This window comes from Cherax quadricarinatus, chromosome 48 (genome assembly GCF_038502225.1).
Source record: "Cherax quadricarinatus isolate ZL_2023a chromosome 48, ASM3850222v1, whole genome shotgun sequence".
NCBI lineage: Eukaryota > Metazoa > Arthropoda > Malacostraca > Decapoda > Parastacidae > Cherax > Cherax quadricarinatus.
Window position 1 is genome coordinate 7,731,852 of NC_091339.1, and position 23,770 is coordinate 7,755,621.

General features: G+C 39.5%; 2 protein-coding genes across 4 annotated transcripts in view; one reads left to right on the forward strand and one right to left on the reverse strand.

Moving 5' to 3' along the window:
* Positions 1-23,770, reverse strand: part of Polr3H (RNA polymerase III subunit H) — a 797,681-nt gene that overhangs the window by 621,622 nt on the left and 152,289 nt on the right. For both annotated transcript variants that reach the window (XM_070094857.1, XM_070094853.1), the window contains exon 2: positions 9,138-9,251. The gene's annotated coding sequence lies outside the window, so the exon portion shown is untranslated. The remainder of the gene's footprint in view (positions 1-9,137; positions 9,252-23,770) is intronic.
* Positions 1-23,770, forward strand: part of p130CAS (Serine_rich_CAS and FAT-like_CAS_C domain-containing protein p130CAS) — a 488,085-nt gene that overhangs the window by 459,437 nt on the left and 4,878 nt on the right. For both annotated transcript variants that reach the window (XM_070094843.1, XM_053787254.2), the window contains exons 3-4: positions 1,831-2,016; positions 5,426-5,552. In XM_070094843.1, the coding sequence (XP_069950944.1) occupies positions 1,831-2,016; positions 5,426-5,552 (313 nt within the window). The remainder of the gene's footprint in view (positions 1-1,830; positions 2,017-5,425; positions 5,553-23,770) is intronic.

The following is a 23,770-nucleotide window of genomic DNA, read 5'->3' on the forward strand; positions in this document are numbered from 1 at the left end:
TCTTCTATTTTCTTTCTAGTTCTTGTTCTTGTTTATTTCCTCTTATCTCCATGGGGAAGTGGAACAGAATTCTTCCTCCGTAAGCCATGCGTGTTGTAAGAGGCGACTAAAATGCCGGGAGCAAGGGGCTAGTAACCCCCTTCTCCATATAAATTACTAAATTTAAAAAGAGAAACTTTCGTTTTTCTTTTTGGGCCACCCTGCCTTGGTGGGATATGGCCGGTTTGTTGAGAAAAAAAAATTAGATTTAAAAAGGACATAGGCAAGTACTGGTTTTCTAACAGGGTTGTGGATGCATGGAACAATCTTCCCAGTAGGGTCATATTATTATTATTATTATAATCAAAAAAGAAGCGCTAAGCCACAAGGGCTATACAGCAGTAGGGTCATAGAGGCTAGGACCTTGGGTAGCTTTAAAAAGAGATTGAACAAATATACGAGTGGGAGGGGCTGGGTTTGATTGGTGTCATTGGGTACGGGAGTTAATTCTTAGGTAGCTTTGGGTAGAGGTAGTTTCGATAAGGACCTGCCTTGTATGGGGCCAGTAGGCCTTCTGCAGTGTTCCTCCATCCTTATGTTCTTATGTTGGCAGAGCACTGAGGTATACTATTGGATGATGGTGTTGAATTGTCATCTGATTTCTGGATGACATGTTATCTCACAACCCTGCTGTCAAGAACATTCTTGTAGTATGGTGAGAGATAGTATCTGAGGGGTTTTCAAATGTTTTAAGCCATGCACCCCCTTCCTTCTAAACTATGATGGAGTCTGTGCATCCTTCATCACCATTGTTACTCAAACTTGATTTAATACTACTCTTCATGAAGCACGTCTGTCATTTTCTTACTCTGCTGGATTGTACTAATTTAAGGTGAAAAGGTTCTGCCTTTACATTTTTTCTTGCACACCTCTGGAGGTGACTGTGTAGGTGCTAATTTACCAATTTTATTTAAAATAAAAGTGGTTCATAAGAGGAAACTACAGTAGATAGCTGCCTCTGCTAAGTAACAGGTCAACCAGGCTGTGATTACCAGCAAGAGTGGTGTTAAAAAAAGACCTCAAAATAGGTCACACATACATCATTATTATAATGAAATTAAGCACTAAACCCTAAGGGTCATACAACACATGAATATCTTATCTGCATAACTTGAGAATGCCTCTACTCAACAGCTTCAAACTTTAAAGACTGATCATAGTTTGCAGTTTTAGGGTGTGTAGGTCACAATTTGTAATTTTTTAACAATTAAAAGTGTGAGGCTTATTGGTTTATGTATAACTGGGGACTGCTGCTCTGATTGGATTAAAAATTTCAATGCCAGTGTATTTTGTTCAATGAAAAGTTTGCATTGTTATTAGGCTGAAGAAGTTTATAAATGAAACTGAAATGGTGAATATTATTGGAGGGTTGCATTGATACTGTAAAGTAGGAAGCTAAGTTAGGTAACAAGTCACTGGATGAGATACTCACAAGTGACAACTTCATCCTGTGACTCCTGGAGTATATCTGGAGGGTGCTCCAAGGGATCAGTGTCCCCATGTCCTGGTCCATTACCAGGCTTCGTGGTGTGATAAGCAATTTATTCATCAACATTACCCCTAGTTCCCAGATAATTTAGAAGAAAGTAGAGAATGTGTAAACTGCGTGAGAATGCTGATGCAGGAAACAACTGATAAAATCTCATCTGTAGGAATATGATTTTTGGGAGTGAATGTACACTTCTCATTTCATTGGCCAGATCAACTTATGGCTGGTAATATAAGGTAGTGAAGTAATGCCACCCTTACTGTTGCAATATACACTCAATTTCAACACACATTGTTCCACAGGGTATCTGTCCTGGCAACCGTTTGAGGATTGTTCCTGGGATTTATGACACTGGTGCTGGTGTTACATCCATTGCTGCCCTTACATCTGCACACAGTCCTGCCACAACTGTTATCACCACCAGCCCAACTGTTCGTCTTGGTGCAACAAGCCCAGCTCCAAGGACACAACGACCACTCTCCAACAAGGTCTGCATATATTTTATTTATGCTTATGTTTATATTTTCCTGGTCAAAGTGAGAGAAGTTTTAGACATCTTGTCTAAGCTGTACTCACATTTATAGTACAGTATTATTATTTTGATGGGAGGGGGAATGGCAAACATGTAGGGATCTTACAACCCCTGGGAATGGAAGATAATAAGGTTTGATAGGGGATGGAAGGGGGGGGGGGGACCTCTAATTTCTTTGAACAAAAGCCATTTACTAGTATCAGGGTACTCCTTAGCAGGAATTTACATGTCTATGTCTCTGCTTTAAGAGTACCATTATTAGCTTATTTCTAAGTTACACTGTTATTGTTAATTTTGTTATTATTCACTAGGACCATTGCAAGAAACTTATTACCACTATAACTGAGCCACAATAAAATTTAGCCCCAGTCCTTGGACTTTTTATGTTCCTCTTTAACCCTTTGACTGTTTTGGTTGTATATATACGTCTTACGCGCCACTGTTTCAAACATATTTAAACTCAAATTCTAGCGGCTTCAAATCAAGCAGGAGAAAGCTGGTAGGCCCACATGTGAGAGAATGGGTCTGTGTGGTCAGTGTGCACCATATAAAAAAAATCCTGCAGCACACAGTGCATGAGAAAAAAAAAACTGACCGTTTTTTTTTAATTAAAATGCAGACTTTGTGGTCTATTTTCATATGTATTTATGGTTGTATTCTCGTTTTCTTGGTCTCATTTCATAGAATGGAAAACATATTATAGAAATAGAGGTGATTTTGATTGGTTTTACTATGAAAAGAACCTTGAAATGAAGCTCAAAGTAGGAGAAATATTTGATTTTTGCCAATGTTCAAAAGTAAACAAATGATTTCATTTTCCAATAATTGTCCGAGTAGCCATTCTAATATGCAGTCATGAATAGGTTGGCATTATTTATACAATTATTAAAATATTGCAGTAGTCTGCATAACAGTAAATCTATTTTTTGTTTGGATAAAAATTCAAAATAGAAAGCAAGAGTAATATCAGAGGGGCCTGGAGACGTGACTAATGAACAAAGAAAATGTCATTTTAGAGCCAGGGATGTCTGCATTGTTCATTCTGGACCCTATTTTGAAAATGGCAGAGCTTTTAATTTTCGTGAAATTGGCCAAATTGCAAACTTCTGACCACATTATTGGGTAGTTGAAATCAGTAAATGGGCAGTTTCTTGTACTCAACTGATAGAAAAAAATGGAGTTCTAAAGAAATAGCTATGAGTTTGGTCGACTGGAATAATGGAATTAGCCAAAAATAGGGCTTAAGGTGGGCGAAATTGCCGATTTGTAAATATCGCCGAGGTCGCTAACTTCGCAGGAGTGTAATTCCGTCAGATTTCCATCAAATTTCGTTCTTTTGGTGTCATTACAATTGGGAAAAGATTCTCTATAATTTCATAGATTTTTTTTTTTTTTTAAATTTTGTGACACCAGGAGACACCTCAGGATTTGGGGTTGCGACAGTCAAGGGATTAAAGCAGTCCAGAGAGATAAAATATACATACAGTACACTCAATATTTACCTTAAAATATGTGTAGTTTTAATGTAGAATGAGAGGTGAGTAGTATTTATTTATAGGAAGTCAGGTGTAGATAGCCAGTAGATGTAGCCCACCTGGGCTACACCTACCTACATAGCTATATGATATTTAATGCAGCCCAGAGCCATATTATTACCATTGCACACCTTGTTCACCGAGTTTATTCGTTTCTAACAGCTACCTTTAAATGCCATCATAAACAAAGGGAGAAGTAATGAATAATTCACGCTGAGAATTGTAAACAAAAACGGAATGTGAAGGGGAGTGACTGGGACCAACGCAGATTCATACATGTTTTCTCTGATGCTGGACCAAAGAAAACGAAACATTTTCCCTCTGCCTGGCAACCACAGATGGATTAATGAAAATGTCTATATTAATGTAAAATAAGATATTTAATATGCCCAAGAGTGATTATTATTACATACTATTAGTATTACTATGACATTAAGACTAGAGGGACATTCTTAGTGATTTAATGTGTACCTGCATGCCAGCACAGTGTGTAAGTATATTTAGGTACAGGTATGCATAAGTATTATTATCAGAATACAGCCTCTCCTCACTTAACGATGGAGTTCCGTTCTGAAGACCTCGTTGGTAAACGAATTCGTCGCTAAGTGAGAAGCATACTATAATGGTAGTGGGTTTGTGTCAACCATCTTTGGTATTGTTTTAATGTCACCTTTGCACCATTTATAACATTTCTGATCTATTTTTAAATAAACACAACACAGGAAATCAGCTCTAACATACATTGTTTAGGTATGCATACTGGTCAGAGAACCCACCGTAAGTCTGAGTCGTCGGTAAATGAGTACGTGGCTAAGTGAGGAGAGGCTGTACATATAAAATATGCAATAAAATTAAAACACTTGAAATTTTGGAAAGTATCCAGACATAATAGAGATGTGCTCATGAAGAATGTTAACAAACCGGGTGGGGCCTGCCATATTAGGAAGACTGCTCACCATAGAGAGCTTTGGTCATAATTTGAAATCGTCGCATTAGCAGAACACCGTAAGGTGAAATGCCAGTAAGGTGCCCCCCCTTCTCTTTCAATTCATCTATAAATATCTCTTTTCACCTAAAATATGTTTCAGCCTGCTGTTCATTCATTTAGGATCACTCATATTTCATTAAATTTCTCTAGGAATATATGCAGCTAGAATGGCTTGTACAATGCTTTGGTAGTCTTATTGACATCCTTCTGGCCTTCCTCATGATTATCTCTAATCAGATTACTCCAGTTCACAATACATAGGTAGTCCTTTAGGTCCTTATAATCTGCATTGCAAAAATTGGGTACCTTAAAAATAAAGCAGGTTATTTCTTCTAGGTGATTCTCACAATGATTTAGAAAACGATTCTGGATTATTTCTACGTCAATAGACTCTAGATTTCTTGTCAAATTTTCATCCCTTCTGCCTCTATGTTGTTTCTGATGACACTGTTTAAATTTTCCCTAACATATAGAGCAGCTCTACCCTCTTTCTTGCTTATAATCATTTTAGAATAATTTATACCCTTGAATGTTGCATTCAACAGGCATGTATTAATTATTGCAATAATATCTTTCTTCCACATACAATTAGTCTTAGTTTGTCTATTTCTTGTGCTCTGGCTGTTTGAATAGTATACGTTAAGAAAGCTTTTGTCTCACTTCTATCTCGTCTCTTTGCCTGTAGATTAGTCCCATTGTTTTTAGCATTATCTGTGTTCCTAACATATTTTGGCAATTCTTGTTCCATCATCCCTAGCACTGCAGCCCCCTTGTTTCCCACACATGTGTCATATTCAATTTCAGGAAGTCAAAATATGTTATTAATTTGTTCCTTCCTGCAGGTTGTAACACCACGTCGAGTAGGAGATGTTTATACATATGATACACCTCGTCCACTGACACACAATCAACAGGCCTCGCAGATGGACTATGACATCCCTCCTACAAAACATTCTCCCCATGACAGTGGTAAGTACAGTGTACATGGGAAAACTGCTGTGAATTAATGTATAAAATAATAATCAAAGATTGATTTTATTCACTAAATTTAAGTTGAAAGTATGATTATTAAACATTTTCAGATGAAAGTTTTAAAAAATATTAATGAAAACACTATAATTCTAAAAATATCTTATTATTTTCCATTTCTCTTGGGTTTCATATGTAACCTCTATTGATTTCTCAAGATAATTTTTTTTTTGTCATATTAACCCTTTCACTGTCAGTGCTGTATAGGTATAGCTTACAAGCCAGTGTTGGCGACATCTTAATATGCCAAAATTCTAGCGGCTTCAAATCTAGGAGGAGAAAGCTGGTAGACCTACATGTGAGAGAATGAGTCTGTGTGCTCAGTGTGCTCAGTATAAAAAAAAATCGGGGAGGCCTCAGAGCACTGTGAGAGTGCTAATTCAGTACACCTTGGACACCAAGCCAAGTGGTAAGGAATACCTCACTCTCCAGCAAACTGGGATTCTTCCCTTCCCAAGTCATAGTTCTAACACAGATTGAAGTGTCAGTGAAGATGAATCTTATGGTTTTGAAGAGTTTTTGACAGAAAGCAATGCCCAGGATACCAGAACTAGTGCTGAAAATCCAGACAATTATCAACCTTCCACCAAAAAAGTCAGACAAAGTGACTTTTTTCCATGTGGGATGTGGGGAAGGCAGCACTGGTGGTGGGGAAGGCAGTGTGGGTTTGTGTAAACATAGCAGCATATATGCAGATTACCTAGGATAACCCAAAAAAGAGTCAGATAAAGAGACTTTTTTCCATGTGGGTTGTGGGGAAGATGGCATGGGTGGTGGGGAAGACAGTGTGGGTAGTGAGGAAGGCAGCATGGGTTTGTGTAAACATGTTTTGTCAATAATATAATGATAATGTTTGTGCAGTTATTGTGTTGCATATATCGAGTGGATATATATACAACGGACCCTTGGTTATTGGCCATTCCAGATATCGGCCAATTTGGTTTTCGCTTGCTTTTTTGGCCGAAATTCTATGCCAGATATCGGCCATTATTTCGGAGATCGGCTGTACTGGACGCGTAATAAATCACTTTTGACCACATTAAATGTCTTATTTTAGGTTAATAGTATAGACATTTTCATTAATCCATCTATGATATTTTCTTCAAAATTATATAAGATACACATTACACAGCATATAGCATATAAACGTGCAATGTTTATATGCTATCGAGTGGAGAGTAAACAATACGTTTTCTCTGGTTCAGCATTAGAGAAAACTGTGAATTTGGCATCTTGCCCAGTAACTGCCCTTCACATGCGTTTGTTTACAATTCTCGGCACGAATTATTCATTACTTCTCCCTTTGTTTATGATGGCATCTAAAGGTAGTTGTTAGAAATGATTAAACTCAGTGAACATGGTAATAATATGGCTGTGTAGTGTAGCCCAGGGGGGGGGGAGACTACACTACACAGAGGGAAGAGAGAGATGAGGATTTCCATCTCCCTCTCCCCTTCTGCCTTCTTCAATATGCCAACAAGAGTCTTCAGTAAAGGTATGTAATGTTTATCATTAAAATTTGTGCTTTATATTTATTTCTCATTGTTACTCTTTAAAAATGTATTTTGTGTTAATATTTTTGGATGTCTGAAATGGATTAATTGGATTTACATTAATTCTCATGGGAAATATTATTTCGGTTTTTGGGCTTTTTGGATTTAGGCTGACCTTCTGGAATGGATTACGGGCAATTACTGAGGGTCCACTGTACATTATGCCACAAAAGTTACTTGAAAAAATATTAGAAAAGAAAAAAATCAAATAAAAGTAAAAATAATACATATTACCAAGTGAGTAGCAGTCGCCAATGTTGCCATAAGCGGTTCACATTCTGTCAACTTCTCATTTCTATATTCAAATTCAAATTTTATTCTCTATAAGGATTACAATGCTGAGTTTACAGAATTTGGTTATTGTGTGGTTTACATGTAGTAAAATAATAATTACAGAGTGTACCACTAGAACACCTAGCATGGCTAGGCATTTCGGGCAAACTTATATTAAATCTTAAGTTTGAAATATTACAAAATTATGAGGAAAGTTGGTATTATGGCTAAGTGACTAAATACTAGTTGTGAGTTTAGCAATGTGAATGCTTTTGTTTTGGCACTATACATAGTTTCAGTATTGGAGTATCACAGGCCAACTTATGACTAGTTAAGATTCATTATTTTGAGATTGAGATTGATATTTCTGTTTATGGTCAAATGGGTGAGTGAGTGGAAGTGTGAACCACCAGGTGGTATTCGTATTATTAGTTGACAGGGTGTATCAGGGAGATAAGATGTTTTCTAATGGTAGTTTTGAAGGTGATGAACGTGTCTGCAGTTTTGGAATTTTCAGGTAGGGTGTTCCAGATTTTAGGGCCTTTGACATACATTGAATTTTTGTAAAGGTTTAGTCGGACACGGGGAATGTCATAGAGATGTTTGTGTCTGGTGTTGTGCCTGTGGGTTCTGTCACAACTATCAAGAAAGCATTTTAGGTCAAGGTTAATACTGGAATTTAAGGTCCTGTAGATGTAGATTGCACAGTAGTAAGTGTGGATGTACTGAACAGGGAGTAAGTTTAGATCTATGAAGAGTGGGGGGGTGTGTTGCCAGGGATGGGATTTAGTGATTATTCTTACTGCGGCTTTTTGTTGGGTTATTATTGGCTTTAGGTGTGTTGCTGCAGTTGAACCCCAAGCACAGATAGCATAGGTGAGGTATGGATATATAAGTGAATGGTATAGTGTGAGAAGGGCAGTTTGCGGCACGTAGTATCGTATCTTGGAGAGGATCCCAACCGTTTTGGATACTTTTTTGGTTATGTGTTGGATATGGGTGCTGAAGTTCAGGTTGTTGTCAAGGTATAGGCCTAGGAATTTGCCCTCATTATGCCTGGCAATTAGAGTGTTGTTGATCTTAATGTTAATTTGCGCATCTCCTGCTCTGCTACCAAACATAATGTAGTAGATTTTGTCAACGTTAAGCATAAGTTCATTGGCTGTCATCCAAGTCGATATTTTGATCAGCTCCTCATTAACAATGGTGTTGAGGGTGGCAAGATTAGGGTAAGTACTGATCGCCAAAAAAATTATTTTTCTTTTAACCCTTAAACGGTCCAAACAAATCGACGTTCAAATTCGTAGTGCTACAAAAGTAGATCTACTTTTTTTTACATATTTTCAAATGTAACAAAAAAAAATGTAGATACAGTATAAGTTTTTTTACACGTTTTTAAATGTAAAACAAAAAAGATCTACATTTTTTTACATACTTTCAGATGTTGAAAAAACGTATATATACGTTTGGACCATTTAAGGGTTAAAACACTCGCAAAATATTCTTAAGATTTTGGTAAGAATTTTTTTTTTTTTTTTTTTTTTTTTTTTTTGACAGCAAGAGTTTAGAATCAGAGGTCCCAACAGTGAAAGGGTTAAGTGCTAAACCCATTTGGGTCATTCAGCACAAGACATGGTGGAGGCTTGATTCTCCATATACTACTGAGTGCAAAACAGACATGCTTTCTGTTTGTACTCACCTATTCATTTCCCAGTTGTGCTCCTTCACCTTGTCTCTGGTCTTTCTAACTTGCATAATCTTACTGAATTCATGTAGTGTAGGTTGGACATCAGTAATCTGGCATCATCAGGACCTGTAGGGTGCCGGATTACAGAGTGGTTAGGCTAGAATACACTTAATCCAACAGTGATATTTAGCATTGGCAATTTCACCCACTTAATGCCTTATTTTTGGCCCATTCCATTGTTCCAGTCTACCAAACTCATTGCTATTTTGCTAGTACATGTATTCCTTCTATTCTGTCACTTGAGTACAAGAACCCCCTTCCCCTCATTCACCTATTTTAACTACCCAATAAAGTGATCAGAAATCGGTAATTTGGCGAATTTCACACAAGTTTCAAAAGATGTCAATTTCAAAATAGGGTCCAGAATAAACAATGCAGACATTCCTAGCACTAAAATAACATTTCCTCTGTTCATTAGTCATGTCTCCAGACCCCTCTTATTTTACTCTTGCTTTCCATTTTGAATTTTTTTATTCACACAAAAAACAGATGATTTACTGTTATGCAGACTACTGCAATATTGTAATAATTGTATAAATAATGTCAACCCATTTGTGACTGTGCATTAGACTGGCCAGTTGGACGTGTAGTGGATGGTGACGTCAATTGTTTACTCCTGAACATTCGCAAAAATTGAACGTTTCCATAACTTTGAGCTCAATTTCCAGGTATCAGGTCTATTTCTGTAATATATCTTCCATTCTGTCAAATGAGACCAAAAAAACGAGAATACAACCATAACAACCATATGAAAATACACTGCAAAATCACTGTTTTACACCACGGTCGTAATTTTTTCCTCATTATGCACTGTGTGCTGCAGAATTTTTTTTTATATAGTGCACAATTACCACACAGACCTACTCTTTCATATGTAAGCCCAAATTTACCAGTCACAGCTTATCTGAGTGCATGGCAACTGACAGTGGCTTCAAAGCCACCTTATCATTTATGGACAATGTACAGTGTATGTGCTTTACACAATGAGAAGCATTTCTTTTATTCCTTGGAACATGACTAGGGCTAAAAGTAAGCAGGTTATAACAGTAAATGGAGAAAACAAAATTGGAATGATTTATGCAGCAAGTAGTGCCACCAAACAATAGCAGCAGGTTGGTGTGGCAACCCCGGAAATTTGAAATCATGCTAGCTGAAATTAGTGCCGGATTACTGATGGAACCGAATTACTGATTGCCGGATTAGTGATGGCCAACCTGTATACAGTGGTACCCTGGTATATGTCCTTAATCCATTCCAGGGCCTTGGACTTATACCAAACAGGACGTATACCAAAAGAATTTTCCATTAAGAAATATAGGGAAAATGATTAATCCATTCCCATGAAAAAAATCCTATTATTATTGGCATATTATACACTTGAGGGGTTGTATAAAATAATTTAAACACTGCTTAATACTAAAATACATACATAAATACAAAAGAGTTAGATGAAATAAATGCAAATTTAACCTCACTTTAGTTGCTGAAAAGAGTTGAGTGCCTACTAGGATAGTGCTGAGAAGGGAGGAGGAGGAAATGTTATTGTTTGGAAGGAGAGTCCCCTTCTCTTTTCTGTCTCTTTTTCTTTATTTGGACCTGGTTGAAGCTCACCAGGTTTGACTTTTACTAAAAATCTGTCCAAAGAGCTTTGCTTTTGCCTTCTCCTCAGGATGTTTCGGAAACGTGATATTATCTGGTCAGACCAGACAGTGCTATTACTGCTTGTTTGGGCTTTGTTGGGATGGCACTTCTCTGCAAAGTTTTTGACATCCATCCATTTGGCAAAGATTTCCTTGATTAATGAAGCAGGGGCTTCCTCTATCTCCTCTTCTGAGCCTGAAGAGTGTGTATCCATCTTAGTCTTGTGCTCCTTCTCAAGTTCCTGCAGCTCCTCAGTGGTCAGCTCTTCCCTGTGCCCCTCCACTAACTCCTCCACATCACTATCACTCACATCCAGACCCATGGACCTGTCCAGAGTGACAATATCCTCCACTACAGACACAGCCTCAAAGCCCTCAAAGTCCCTTTCAGCCACTGCTTCTGGCCATAAATTCCTCCAGAGTTCATTGTTCTGTATGAAACTTCCTGCCAGGCTTTGTCAGAGGTCACTTCAAAGCACCTCTGGAATAGTGCTTTAGCACAGAGTTTCTTGAAATTACTGATGACCTGCTGATCCATGGGCTGAATGAGAGGAGTCGTGTTAAAGGGGAGAAACTTTACAGTGATGAAGTCAAACTCCGGCAGCACATAGTCCTGCAAGCTTGGAGGGTGAGCTGGAGCATTGTCCATTATGAGGAGGGCCTTCAGAGGCGAGTTTTTCTCCTCTAAGTAACTTTTTACACTTGGCCCAAACACAACATTAAATCATTCACTGAAATATTCTCTGGTTATCCAAGCCTTGCTGTTTGACCTCGGCATCACAGGTAATCGAGTTTTCTGCATGTTATGTTTTTTAAAGGCCCTCGGGTTTTCAGAGTGGTAGGTCAGTAGGGGCTTCATTTTGCAATCCCCACTTGCACTGGCACGGAACAAGAATGTTAACCTATTTTTCATTGGCTTGTATCCTGGTAATGCTTTCTCCTCGTGTAATATAGGCCCTGTTAGGCATTTTCTTCCAAAACAAGCCTGTTTCATTACAATTAAAAACTTGTTGGGGAACAAAACCCTCAGCCTCCACAAATTCCCCAAACTCTCTAACAAAATCATTGGCAGCATCTTTATCAGCACTGGCTCCCTCTCCATGCCTCACAACCCTGTGAATGCCAGTCCTCTTCTTAAAATTATCAAACCAGCCATGGCTGGCTTTAAGCATTTCACTTTCTTGGCTCGTTCCTGTTTTGGTTTTCAAAAGATCTGCATGCATCAGTTTTGCCTTTTGGCAAATCACTGCCTCTGGTACGCTATCGCCGGCACACTTTTTCTGTTATACAGATCAAAAGCAATTTTTCAACATGTCCATAATCTTTGTTTGGTAATCGATTTCACCCCTTTCGCAATGTTAGCCAATTTAATAACATCTTTGTTTTTCACAAGCGTAGTTACCGTTGTTCTCAGCATATGGTATGCAGCAGCCAAGTCCCAGATATACATGCCACCTTCATACTTTTCAACAATATCCTTTTTCACCTCCATGGTGATCCTAACCATTTTCTTCATTGCTTGGCTCTTCTCATTAACTTCCTTAGAACTCATGGTTAATAAATTTACCAAAAATTTATACGAAAAAACACAAAATAACGTGAAAATTCACAGAGTTACAGTGTGGTTTGTTCACTGAATGGTAGCAACGGGCGTACTGACAGTAGTGGGCAGTCGTGGCTGTCTCAAGAGAGGAAAATAAGGGTAGCGCACGGTGTCGTGACTGATTTTGACCCATACAAGTTCTAGCATGTGAGTAGTATTCCAAACAAAGGTCGTATACCAAGCAAAAATTTTCGTGTCCAAACAGGACATACACCAAGTTGGACTTATTCCAAAGTGGACATATACCGAGGTACCACTGTATATTTTAATCTTTCTCCATGGGAAAGTGGAGAAGTGTCCTTCCTCCATAAGGCATGCATGTCATAAGAGAGGACTTAAATGCTAGGAGGAACTAGCCACCCCTTCTCCTGCATACATTACTGAATGTAAGAAGAAGGAAAACTTTGTTTCTTCTTTTTTCAGTTGCCCTGTCTTTGTTGGAGACGACTGTTATTAAAAAAAAATTAGTCGTTCTAAAAAATTACTGTACATCCTCAGTGTTCATAATTTTTTTCTATGTCGCAATCTTCCTTCTTTCATTTTGACACGTGATCATTTATTTAAATATTCACTTCTATGTTCATCTGATAAAAAATAAGAAATATAAATAAACTGTCTACTTCATACTGTAACAAGATGTTCTTAACCCTTTCAGGGTCCTCAGGCCCTCTCCGAGACTTGTTCTCAGGGTCGCCAAATTTAAAAAAAAAAAAAAAAAAAATCTTATGAAAAGACAGACAATCTTTTCCCGATCATGATGACACCAAAAGTATGAAATTTGATGGAAAACTTAGGGAATTATGCTCTCGCTAAGTTAGTGGTCTCAATGATGTTTACACATTGGCGATTTTGCCCACTTTGAGCCCTAGTTTTGGCCAATTCCAGTGTACTAGTCGACAAAAATCATAACTATTTCGCTAGAACTCCATTTTTTCTATCGAATGAGTACAAGAAACCACCCATTTACCGATTTCAACTATCCAATAAAGTGGTCAGAATTTAGCAATTTTGCCAATTTCACACAAATTTCAAAAGATGCCAATTTCCAAATAGGGTCCAGAATAAACAAGAAAGACATTCCTGGCACTAAAATAACAAGTTCTCTGTTTGTTAGTCACATCCCCAGGCCCCTCTTATATTTCTTTGGCTTTCCACTCTGAATTTGTATTCTTACAAAAAATAGAAGATTTACTGTTATGCAGACTACTGCATTAGTGTAGAAATGGTATAAATAATATCAGCACACTTGTGAAAGAATATTAGACTCACCAGTTGATGTGTATCGGACACTTGGCATGATTTGTTTGCTTTTGAACTTTGGTAAAAATTGAAACATTTCTGCTACTTTGAGCTCAATTTCAAGGTACTTTTCACTGTAAAACCATTCAAAATCATCTCAATTTCTGTAATATGTCTTCCATTCTATAAAATGAGACCAGGAAAACTAGAATACAACAATAAATACCATACGAAAATACTGTACAGTGCAAAGTTGCTGTTTTAATCCAAAAACAGTTTTTTTTTTTTCTCATTATGCACTGTGTGCTGCAGGATTTTTTTTATACTGCACACACTGACCACATAGACCCATAGGCCTGCCAGCTTTCTCTCACTAGATTTGAGGGCACTAGAATTTAGGCGTACTAGTATGTCAAAAACCATGGGGCGTAAGCTATACTAGTACGGCCGAAACCCTGAAAGGGTTAAGAGTTTTTTTTATTAACACATTGGCCTTCTCCCATCAAGGTAGGGTGGCCCAAAAATGATAAACTTTCATCATTCACTCCATCACTGTCTTGCCAGAGGTGCACTTACACTACAGTTATAAAACTGCAACATTAACACCCCTCCTTCAAAGTGCCAGCATTGTACTTCCCATTTCCAGGACTCAAGTCCAGCCTGCCAGTTTCCGTGACTCCCTTCATAAATGTTGTTACAAAACTCGTCTTCTTAACCTTCTCCAATGGTATGGTAGAGTGTTAAGGTAGCATTCTTGTTGAACATATGGCCTGTTTAAGATTTTGTAACAATAACTTTTAATAAGAATTCAGGATTACGAAACAAATAACTAAAACTTAGAATCTTTACTAGTAGAGTTTTAGCTTAATGTATGATATGTTATGATTAACATAAAATAAAGAGTTTAACTTTTACATTTCTCTTGGTACGTACTAGTACATTGATATGAATAAATGAACCTCTTGAGGTTGAGTTTTGTACTAAAATCACAAATAAAATGCACCTATAAGGGTTATTAAGACTTAACCACAAAGTAACTTATAATGGTTATAAAGACTTACCTGAACTATCAATTCAGAGTATACAAGAACTCGTAAGTGACGGACTTAGTCTCATTTCCATCCAACATGACTAAGAATACCTTAGACTACAAATTAACATAAAGGCCGACAAGGCTTATTCAGTCACATGGAAAGATTAATTTACCCGAGCATAAATAACTCGAAAGTGACAAGCTTAAGAAAGGAAGTCAGTCATGAAAGAAAAACGACCACAAGAGAGAACTTGATATGTCTCTTATGAGAGGTCAATGAGTGAGGTATGCTCCCTTGGCTATGCAAGCCCAGACTAGAAGTGAGAGTGCTAGTCAGTGTGAGTGTGAAGGACCTGCTCTCAGCGAGTGCTGTAAAGCTACTCAGAGCAAGAGTGGTGAACCTGCTCTGAGCGAGGGCGGTGAACCTACTCAGTAAGAGTAGTGAACCTGCTCAGTAAGAGTAGTGAACCTACTCAGAGCAAGGGCTGAGAACCTACTGACGGTACCACTGAGTGGTAAGCCAATGTCAGGTTGGTCACGTGACTGAGGGAGACCTCAGTACCTGAACTACTAACCGACACTTAAACCTAGTGGTTTCCCACTACATGGAAATAATATTAAAGCGTAACAAAACACAATATAATACATACAATATTAGCATTAATATTTGCCTTAACATATATACATGTATTATAAAATAAAGGGGCTTATCCAGTTATAAAATAAAACGGGTATGGCCATACTCGTAACAATGTTACCTTGCTCGCACTCCAACAACAAGTCCTAAACACCATTTGTCTCCATTCACTCCTATCTAACATGCTCACGCATGCTTGCTGGAAGTCCAAGCCCCACGCACACAAAGCCACCTTTGTCCCCTCCCTCCAACCTTTCCTTGGCCGACCCCTACCCTGCCTTCCCTCCACTATAGATTTATACACTCTTGAAGTCATTCTATTTTGTTCCATCCTTCCTACATGTCCAAACCACCTCAACAACCCCTCCTCAGCCCTCTGGATAATAGTTTTGGTAATCCTGCACCTCCTCCTAATTTCCGAACTATGAATTCTGTGCATTGTATTCACACCACACTTTGCCCTCAGACTTGACATCTCCACTGCCTCCAGCCTTCTCCTTGTTGCAACATCACCACCCATGTTTCACACCCATACAAGAGCGTTGGTATAACTATACTCTCATACATTACCCTCTTTGCTTCCATGGACAAAGTTCTTTGTCTCCACAGACTCTTAAGTGCACCACTCACCTTTTCCTCCCTCATCAATTCTATGATTCACCTCATCTTTTATAGACCCACCTGCTGACACATCCACTCCTAAGTATCTGAATACATTCACCTCCTCCATACTCTCTCCTTCCAATCTGATATCCAATCTTTCATCACCTAATTTTTATCCTCATCACCTTACTCTTTCCTATATTCACTTTCAATTTTCTTCTTTTATATACCCTATCAAACTCATCCACGAACTTCTGCAACTTCTCTTCAGAATCTCCCAAAAGCACAATGTCATCAGCAAAGAGCAACTGTGACAACTCCCACTTTATGATAGATTCTATATCTTTTAACCCCACACCTCTTGCCAACACCCGAACATTCACTTCTCTTACAATCCCATCTATAAATATATTGAACCATGGTGACATCCTTGTCTGAAGCCTACTTTTACTGCAAAATGATCTCCCCCTCTCCTATATACTCTAACCTGAGCCTAATTATCCTCGTAAAAACTCTTCACTAAGAGTTTTATTAACTATTTACCTCTTTTGTGTTATGTGTTCAGACAGTTGCATCTTACCCTTAAAGGACCCAGGAACTGGGTCAGACTGATTAGGTTTGAGGTCAGTATATCAGGGCCTAAAGCTGGAGTGCAATATTGTCAAAACACAGCTAAATATATCATTAGCAGAACCTAGAGCTGTAGCTTGACTCCCTCAAGAAGTCCAAGAAAAAGAATGCTTCTGTTAAATATTGCTAAAATAGGACACCACTCAAACAAGGCACTATGGAGATACCTATTCTATTATTTTATGTCACAGTGAACTGTGATCTCATAACACTGGATGGCCATACACCAGTCTTGATGCTGCCAGAGGAACAGGAGGATTAATGACTCTCTGGAGGTGTTGTCTTGCACCCACTGAGCACAAGGCACTATACTGATCTTTATGAAACTCTTGCAAATATTCAACAAATCCTTATCAGTTCAATCTCAGTTTAAGTAGAAGTCTTACCTGAAATCTTGCATGTTTATGAGACAGAAAAAAGACACCAGCAATCCTACCATCATGTAAAACAATTACAGGCTTTTGTTTTACACTCGGTTGGCAGGATGGTAGTACCCCCCTGAGTGGCTGCTGTCTACCAACCTACTACCTAGGAGTTTTTAAATTATACAAAAATGAGATTTACACCAAAATGTTCCCAGATTTTAGAGCTATTTTTCTGTAAGGTTAACTTATTTTCCAAATATTTTATATATTTTTTTGTACCTGCATGCCAGCATACTAAGTTCATTTAGGTACAGGTACAAACGTAAGTAGAATTTTCACACATAGTAACACATGTAAATTACCCACTAGGATAACCCAAAAAGAGTCAAGTGTTATTTCCATTGGGGTCCTTGTAGTATTTTTTAAAGTACAGCAGTACTATCTCACCCATAGACATACTTTGCTCACTGAGTTTAATTATTTCTAACTTGGCATTTGGGAGGCTTGCAACTCCTCTTTTTATCATAACTTCCAAAAAATATTAAATATTATATACATAATGACTTAAAATATTTGAAACTTTGGAAAGTTTCCAGACAGAATCCAGAGAGACTCGAGTGCATAGAGGCTGTAAACAAACTGAAAAAAATGGTGCATGGATACCAAGCTTGAGAGAGAGTCGGGCCACAACTGCTGGAATAGTGAAATGTGTTACTGTGATAATTGTACAGTAGACCCCCGGTTATCGGCCAACTCGGTTATTGGCGGGTTTTTCGGCACCCGGTTATCGGCTGTTCACTCTGTTATCGGCGGTTTTGGACGCATCCGTCCGCCAGCTGGGGCAGCTTGCGCTTCAGTTTGGCTTTGTCTCTCGGTGGCTGAGGAGGCTTCTGCTCATACATCCAGACATTCCACTTGTTTACCATTGTTTTTAGCAGTTTTTCTTGCAGTGCAACTGTGAGATAAGTAACCATGGCTCCAAAGAAAGTTCCTAGTAAAGTTCCTGTGGTAAAGAAAGTGAGAAACACCATTGAATTTAAGCGTGAAGCGATCGAAACGTTTGAGAGTGGTATGAAGGTGATGGAACTTGCCAAGATGTACAGCAAGAATAAATCAACAATTACATCCATCCTGGCAAAGAAAGAACAAATCAAAGATGCTAATGTTGCAAAAGGAGTAACTTTTCTAACTAAACGAAGGACGCCGATAATGGAAGAGATGGAAAAGTTATTATTATTGGATTAAGGAAAAAGAATTAGTGGGAGACAGTGTAGTGGAGCTGAAAGGTATGTTCACGAATTCCAGGACTATGTAAAGGCTGAAGGATTCGAACCCCAACAAGTTTTCAATTGTGACGAAACAGGCCTGTTTTGGAAGGAAATTCCAAAGAGGACCTACATTACCCAGGAGGAAAAGGCACTGCCAGGACACAAGCCTATGAAAGACAGGGTTACTCTTTTGTTGTGCAGTAATGCTAGTGGGTATTTCAAAGTGAAGCGTTTACCTGTGTATCACTCAGAAAATCCCAGTGTGTTTAAGAAAAACAATGTCATAAAGAATAGATTGTGTGTGATGTGGAAAGCTAATCATAAGGCAAGGGTCACAAGGCAAATTTTCAAAAAGAGTGGGTTAATGATGTGTTTGGCCCAAGTGTGAAAAAATACCTCCTGGAAAAGAAATCGCCACTCACTTGCCTCCTGTTACTAGACAATGCTCCTGCACATCCTCCAGACTTGGAAGACCAAGTGTTTAGGGACTTCAGTTTCATAAAAGTGCAGTTCTTGCCTAACACCACTCCTCTCCTCCAGCCCATGGACCAGCAGGTCATTTCTAACTTCAAAAAACTCTACACAAAAGCAGTTTCAAAAGTGCTTTGAAGTGACCTCAGACACTCAGTTGACCCTAAGACAGTTCTGGAGGAATCACTTTGCTATCCTCCATTGCATAAACCTTATAGGTAAGGCTTGGGAGGGAGTGACTTCCAGGACTTTGAACTCTGCTTGGAGAAAACTGTGGCCAGATTGTGTCCAACAGAGGGATTTTGAAGGGTTTGAGACTCACCGTGACCCTGACCCTGCTGACCCTGTGGACTCTAGTGTATCTTTGGGGAAGTCCCTGGGGTTGGAGGCGAGTGGTGAGGATGTGGAAGAGTTAGTGGAGGACCACAGGGAAGAGCTTACCACTGAACAGCTGCAAGAGCTTCAACTTAAACAGAAACAGACTGGAGCTGAGGAACTTGCTTCAGAGGAGGAGGAAGAGGGAGTGAAGGAGGTGCCTTCTTCAGAGATTAAAGAGGTGTGTGCAATGTGGACCAGGGTGTAAGCTTTTGTAGAGAAACACCACCCTGACAAAGCTGAAACAAGCCATATCTGCAATATGTTTTGTGACAAAACCCTGTCCAACTTCAGGGAAATCTTAAAGAGATGCCAGAAACAGAGCACTCTGGACAGTTATTTTGTGAGACTGGGGTCCAGTGACTCAAGCTGGTTCTAGTGGCATTAAAAGACAGAGAAGGGAAGTAACCTAAAGTCTTCATGGAGGGGGATTCCCCTTCCAAACACTAACTCCTCCCTATCTTACAGAAGCCAGCATTAGCCTTCAATAATGGTATGTAATACTTACATAATTGTAAAAAAAATTTTTTTTTTTTTGTGAATATTTTTGTTGGGAACAAATTAATTGTATTTTCATTAATTCTTATGGGAAATATTAATTTGGTTATCGGCCATTTCGGTTATCAGGCAACCTTCAGGAACGGATTGCGGCCAATGACTGGGGGTCCACTGTACTTACGTTTGTACCTGTACCTAAATGAACTTATTATGCTGGCATGCTAAATAAATGAAGATTGGGTATAATTGAAAACTGCCGCATTAGTAGAACCCCATAAAGCAAAGTGCTGTAAGGCAGGGCCTGCCATTCGTAGGGCTCCTCAGGTTTGCAACCCCAAACGATAAGCATTAATTGCTGGTGGGTAGAAAAGAGGTGTTTTTTTCATTATCGCAGGCATCTAAAATGCCTAATAACATGTTTACACTAACATATATTAAGTGCCCAGTATAGTAAAATATATACGCAGTACATACAATACAGTGGACCATCGGTTATCGGCTGTTAAGGATATCGGCCAATTCCATTTTTGCCCGTTTTTTTGGCTGAAATTCTGTCCCGGTTATCGGCCATTATTTCGGTTAGACCGTACCAGAAGCATCCACCCACCACTTCGCGCGTTCGCGAGGCAGGCAGGGCGAGGCAGGCAGGGCGAGGCAGGCAGGGCGAGGCAGGCAGGGCCAGGCAGGCAGGGCCAGGCAGGCAGGGCCAGGCAGGCAGGGCCAGGCAGGCGGGGCCGGGCAGCCGGCAGGCGGGGCCGGGCGGGCAGCCAGCCAGCCAGCCATACATTGTTGTTTGTGGTTAATGATTGAGTGCAACTGCAAAAGCCCAAAGAAAGTTCCTTTGGTAAAGAAAGTGAGAAACACGATGGAATACAAGAAAGAAGTTGCTGAAAAGTATGAATGTGAAGGAGGAAAAGAGGGGAGAATGTGTCTTCTTCAGTGACTCTACAATATGTATGATACTAAAGCAGCAGGAGTAGATAAAGGCTATAGCGCCAGCCAACGATAACGTGTAGCATTAACAGTGCAGCAAGTAAGTTAAGCGATTAAGCAATAGAAAAAGGACGACATGAAACTGACTCCTCCAATGTTTTTGGAGGTATATAGGGCCACTGACAACATACGCCTCCCTGCCAGCATCTCCTCCAAGGTAAGTGTAAATATTACTTATTTATAAAGTGTAAATATTTCTTATTTATAAATTACGTACATTGTGTGAATAGTGGTGGCCTGTGCTGTCACCTCCACTACCACTAATATGTATGGCTTATGCTCTCAGTGGCCCTTATAAACCCAACACCCCCACCACCACCACCACTCCACATACGTAATAACATATGTTATTCATTCTAGAGTATATATTATGTTTCTGTGTTATTAATATTGTTTATTGTCATATTAAATGAATGGTGAAAGATAAATAAGCCAGAGAGTTGATAATAGCGTCAAATTTAAGCATGTTGTCCTGTCTTTCAACAATAAATTCGCCTCTCTCTGCTCCTCACCATTTTGCATACACCAACAAGGCTCTTCAATAAAGGTGAAAGTGATTTAAATGTTCATTCATCCATTTCATTAGTCATTTTATTTAGTTCTCATTTTTTTGTGTATGTGAAACTATAGTTAATCTTCAAAAAATATATTTTTTGTTAATATTTTTGGATGTCTGAAACAGATTAAATGGATTTACATTAATTCTTATTTAGGTTTTCAGCCATTTCGGTTTTAGGCCGACCTTTTGGAACAGATTATGGCTGATAACCGAGGGTCCACTGTACTTACTTTTTAAAATGTGCCATTCATCCTTCCTTTATGCAACTGTTGTTAGGAAAATGGCAATAACGGCAGAAAAGCGGTAAAAGCACCAAACATAATGAACAGCGACTCTACATATATAACTGCTGTAGCATATGGGTGCCTGGCAAACCTGAGAATAGCGTTTTGACATCAAAGTAAGGAGTCATTCATGACACTGTACACCGTGTACTTCAGGTCCATATTGGAGTATGCAGCACCAGTATGGAACGCACACATGGTCAAACACATCAAGAAATTAGAAAAAGTCTAAAGGTTTGCAACAAGACTAGTCCCAGAGCTGAGGGGTTTGCCCTATGAGGAGAGGTTAAGGGAACTCAACCTGACAACACTGGAGGATAGGAGGGATAGAGGGGGGACATAACACAAAATACTGAGAGGAATTGACAAGGTGGATAGGGACAATGTTTCATAGTTGTGACACAGCAACAAGGGGTCACAACTAAGTTGAAAACTCAGATGAGTTACAGGGATGTTAGGAAGTATTTCTTCAGCCAGAGTTGTCAGGAAGTGGAACAATCTGGATTGTGATGTAGTGGAGGCAGGATCCATACATAGTTTTAAGAAGAGGATGATAAAGCTCATGGAGCAGGGAGAGAGTGGACCTAGTAGCAACCAGTGAAGAGGTGGGGCCAGGAGCTAAGAATTGATCCCTGCAACTACAATTAGGTGAATACACATACAAGCACATTGGAAAATGGCATGTAATAAAAAATTGTGTAAACCAAACTGAAGAACATATGGAAAAAAAAAATTAATAGTTCTCAAAACTAAGAAACAATGATGATATTAATGTAATTGAAGGGTGATGAGTGTCAAAGATCCTGCAACCACATCTCTGCTATCAAACAGAGGTTTGGTTATCCTACTCATGCTACTGCATGGGAGTTATAAAGGAGAGATTAGAGTGGTTGGGTGTACACAAGAGGAGTTAGAGCAGTTGGGGTGAGCAGGTTTGGTGTGGGGGCGGGGGAACAAGATGTAAGAGTTGGGTGACTCCTGTTGTGGGAGGTGGAGACAAAGGTGGAAGGGTGGAGACAGGAGCTGGAGGCTGGTGTTGGGAGGTGAAGGATGCTGGGCAGTGGGTGGTGACTGGGTGGGTCAATATGTGGTTGGTGGTGAGTGACTTAAATGATTAGGTGTTTGGGCAGCATGTTAAGGTGAAAAACTGGGTAAGGTGTGGGCAGGTCAAGGGACTAGGCAAGGTGGGGTCTTCAGGTAGTGGGGAAGTGCCATAGGGTGGGTTGTGTGGGGGTAGGTTGTTGGTTGGAATGTGTGGGTGAAGGTGTGTGGCTGTGGAGAAGTTGTGTGGGTGGAGGTTACTAGTTGCAATGGTGTGTATGAAGGCATGTGGCCATGAGGGAATTTTAGGGGTGAGTGATATGGGTGGGGGTTGTGGATGGTATGTGTTAGGTTGCTGGGTGTGCAGTGAGGACTTGTTGCGAGACCTTTACCCACTCTGCCTGAGGTATCCCAGCAAGCGAGCACATCTCCTGTGTTATTCCAGTGCGTAACAAAATAGGGAATAGCATATGAAGGTTCAAATAAAAATGGGAATTATGGCTATACTTGTTTACTTAATAACATAAAAGGGCTAGAATATGACATATCCTGATGGAAATTGACATAATGTAACAACTGACCAATGAGACTTATTACCAGAGGGAAGGGTAGATGTTATCAGTAACACGGACTAGTACTCACTCTTAATTCACTGACCAGCTGACCCAAGATTCCCAATGCATGGTCCACTACACACGCAGCTGTCCAGAGCTCTCGCTCCCCGGACCTGTCTCCAATAACCCCTTGCTCAGCTGTTCCCTGGCTTATATCCCTCTAAGCACCCCCTTCCCCATAAGGCGTAGACCACATGTTACGACCTGATGCCGAGGTCTGACGCCGTCATGAACAAAAGACCTCAGACTTAAGCCATTTGCCAAGCCAAGGTGTGACCATATAATTGGTTAAATTAGGTCTCCCTACAGAGACCTCACAAACCCATGAAAAATAAGGGAAGCTTGAATGAACAGTTGGTGTGGAGCCAAGGTACAGTATTGGACATGCTCAAATGTAGCACAAGGTACGGTATTGGAAGTGTACGAATGTAGCACAAGGTATGATATTAGACTTGTATGAAAGGAGCCTTGAGCCTCATTGTGTAGCCTCAATGCCAGATGCTCTAACCTTCACCCACCATGCCACAACCTATTTTTCACATTCCTCTACCCATACATTCTTGCCTTCACCCACCTTCACCAGACAAATTCTAGGTAAGCAATAACAGGAAATATGTGGATCAGCATGTGGTAAATACATGGGAGCAGTGCTTGGCTAGTCTCTGTAACTACAATTATTTTGTCAAGGAAATCTTCAGTCACTGTAATCCAAGGTACTAATGAAGACCTTAA